This window comes from Gossypium arboreum, chromosome 8, assembly GCF_025698485.1.
Source record: "Gossypium arboreum isolate Shixiya-1 chromosome 8, ASM2569848v2, whole genome shotgun sequence".
NCBI classification, from domain to species: domain Eukaryota; kingdom Viridiplantae; phylum Streptophyta; class Magnoliopsida; order Malvales; family Malvaceae; genus Gossypium; species Gossypium arboreum.
The window spans coordinates 11,816,100-11,817,782 of NC_069077.1; the positions used below are offsets into that span (position 1 = coordinate 11,816,100).

Genomic DNA, 1,683 nt, shown 5'->3' on the forward strand with positions numbered 1-1,683 from the left:
CATACTAGGAATTCTCTCAAGTCTTAAAACTTGGACTTTGATGCTAAAAATATCATAGAAACTCATGCTATTAGGAGTTTGATTGCATGTTGCTTCATTTATTAAAAGAATTGATAAATTTATCTTTGTTTATTAGATCTAAAAATAAATTAGCTTTTTTGAGAAAATTTTCATTCATCTCTATATAATGAGATAATTATAAGTGGTGTGCCATATGTTTACAGTGACCAATCTTTAATAATAGAAATAGATAAAATTTTAACGGAAAAATTAATTTACTTTTTAATATATCATATAAGAATTAATTTGTTTATTTTTAATAATATATATATATATATATATATATATATATATAAAATTTATCTCTCAATATAATAACCTCCGTCACAATTTTATGATACCATGATGTCTTCCTTCGCCCAAAATATGGGAAATATAGGAAGGGAAAGGCCAGCTTAACCTAAGTACTAGTATTTAAGCAAGAAAACCTAGACCCCAGGGAAAAGCTAACACGTAATTGAACTGAAATTCACAATCATGGCTAAGTTTTTGATCATGGCGGTTCTTGTGATTTTGGGGACGATGGTAACCTCAGCTTATGCGCAAGCAAGTTGTGCGCAGAACCTTGTGTCCTGTTATCCTTACCTGAACAACGCCACGGCCAAACCTGAAGACGACTGCTGTAACCCGATCAGACAAACCGTCGCCAAAGATCTTCCTTGCCTTTGCAACCTCTATAACGACCCTAATACACTTGCTTCCTTCAACGTCACTGTCCCGGAAGCTCTCAGGATCTCTCGTGAATGCGGGGTCAGTACTGATCTCAGCGCTTGCAACGGTATGTGAATGTCTCTACCTATCTGCCAATATTATTCAATCTTTGATTAATTTTCTATACTAGAATTCTCTTATATTTCGTTTAATAGAGACTAATGATATTTGCTTTTCATGTTAAGCCACTTCTCCCACCTCTGCTCCATCCCCGCCAGGTAAAAGAAAAAATAAAAGATAGCATGAATTTTAGCGCTTACTGTTTCAACCTTAATATATTGTTGCTAAAATTTTATAGGACAATCTGGAGGTGCTGACAGGATAGCATTGACTGGAGTTATCACCTTATTCTTAGTATTGGTCTCTATAGCACCGTATTAAAAGTGATATTTCTTTATTTGGAATAGTCCCGTCAGAGTGAATAATACAGAGATGCTTCAGACTAGGCACCCCAGTTTGAATATCTCTAGAGATTTTTAACTGTTTGCTTGTAATTTAATTGCTTGGTGTAATATCAGTGGTTGGCCAGTGTTTCTACTTTCTATCACAAACCCTTTTATAAACTCATCTCGTTGGTTGGTTAAGCCATCAGACTGAATCTTACCATATTAAAGGGCACAAATATACATGGTTCAGTTTTTATTTTTTATAGGAAGAAGATGTTGAAGCTTTAACTGAGCATGTCATTAACAAACTCTTTTATGAATTATTTAAAATCCGTTTAAAATTTGTTATTGTTGAATTAATAATACTAGTATTTATGTTTTTATTTTATTTATAAATTATATTTGATTCTTTTATATTAAAAATAATAAAAACGTTTTTTAATTTATTCATCAATAAATTTTAATTATTTGTAAATTTGTTCGGTTATATGTTAATATTCTTTTAGCATTGGTAATCATATTTATT

At 31.6% G+C, this 1,683-nt stretch overlaps 1 protein-coding gene across 1 annotated transcript; it reads left to right on the forward strand.

Annotated features, from left to right (window-relative positions):
• The first annotated feature begins 382 nt into the window (after positions 1-382).
• On the forward strand, positions 383-1,322 carry LOC108469204 (non-specific lipid transfer protein GPI-anchored 7-like). The gene is made up of 3 exons (XM_017770100.2): positions 383-838; positions 957-989; positions 1,070-1,322. Exons 1-3 carry the CDS (start codon positions 538-540, stop codon positions 1,150-1,152), a joined length of 417 nt encoding a protein of 138 aa, XP_017625589.1. The 5' UTR covers positions 383-537; the 3' UTR covers positions 1,153-1,322.
• The last annotated feature ends 361 nt before the right edge of the window (positions 1,323-1,683 follow it).

What these genes read in the sequence shown, in the direction of transcription:
- LOC108469204 (XM_017770100.2), top strand. Translation starts at nt 538, where the DNA reads ATGGCTAAGTTTTTGATCATGGCGGTTCTTGTGATTTTGGGGACGATG. An exon ending in TGATCTCAGCGCTTGCAACG is followed by an intron (nt 839 to 956) that starts GTATGTGAATGT and finishes TTTCATGTTAAG; the next exon opens with CCACTTCTCCCACCTCTGCT. An exon ending in CTCTGCTCCATCCCCGCCAG is followed by an intron (nt 990 to 1,069) that starts GTAAAAGAAAAA and finishes AAAATTTTATAG; the next exon opens with GACAATCTGGAGGTGCTGAC.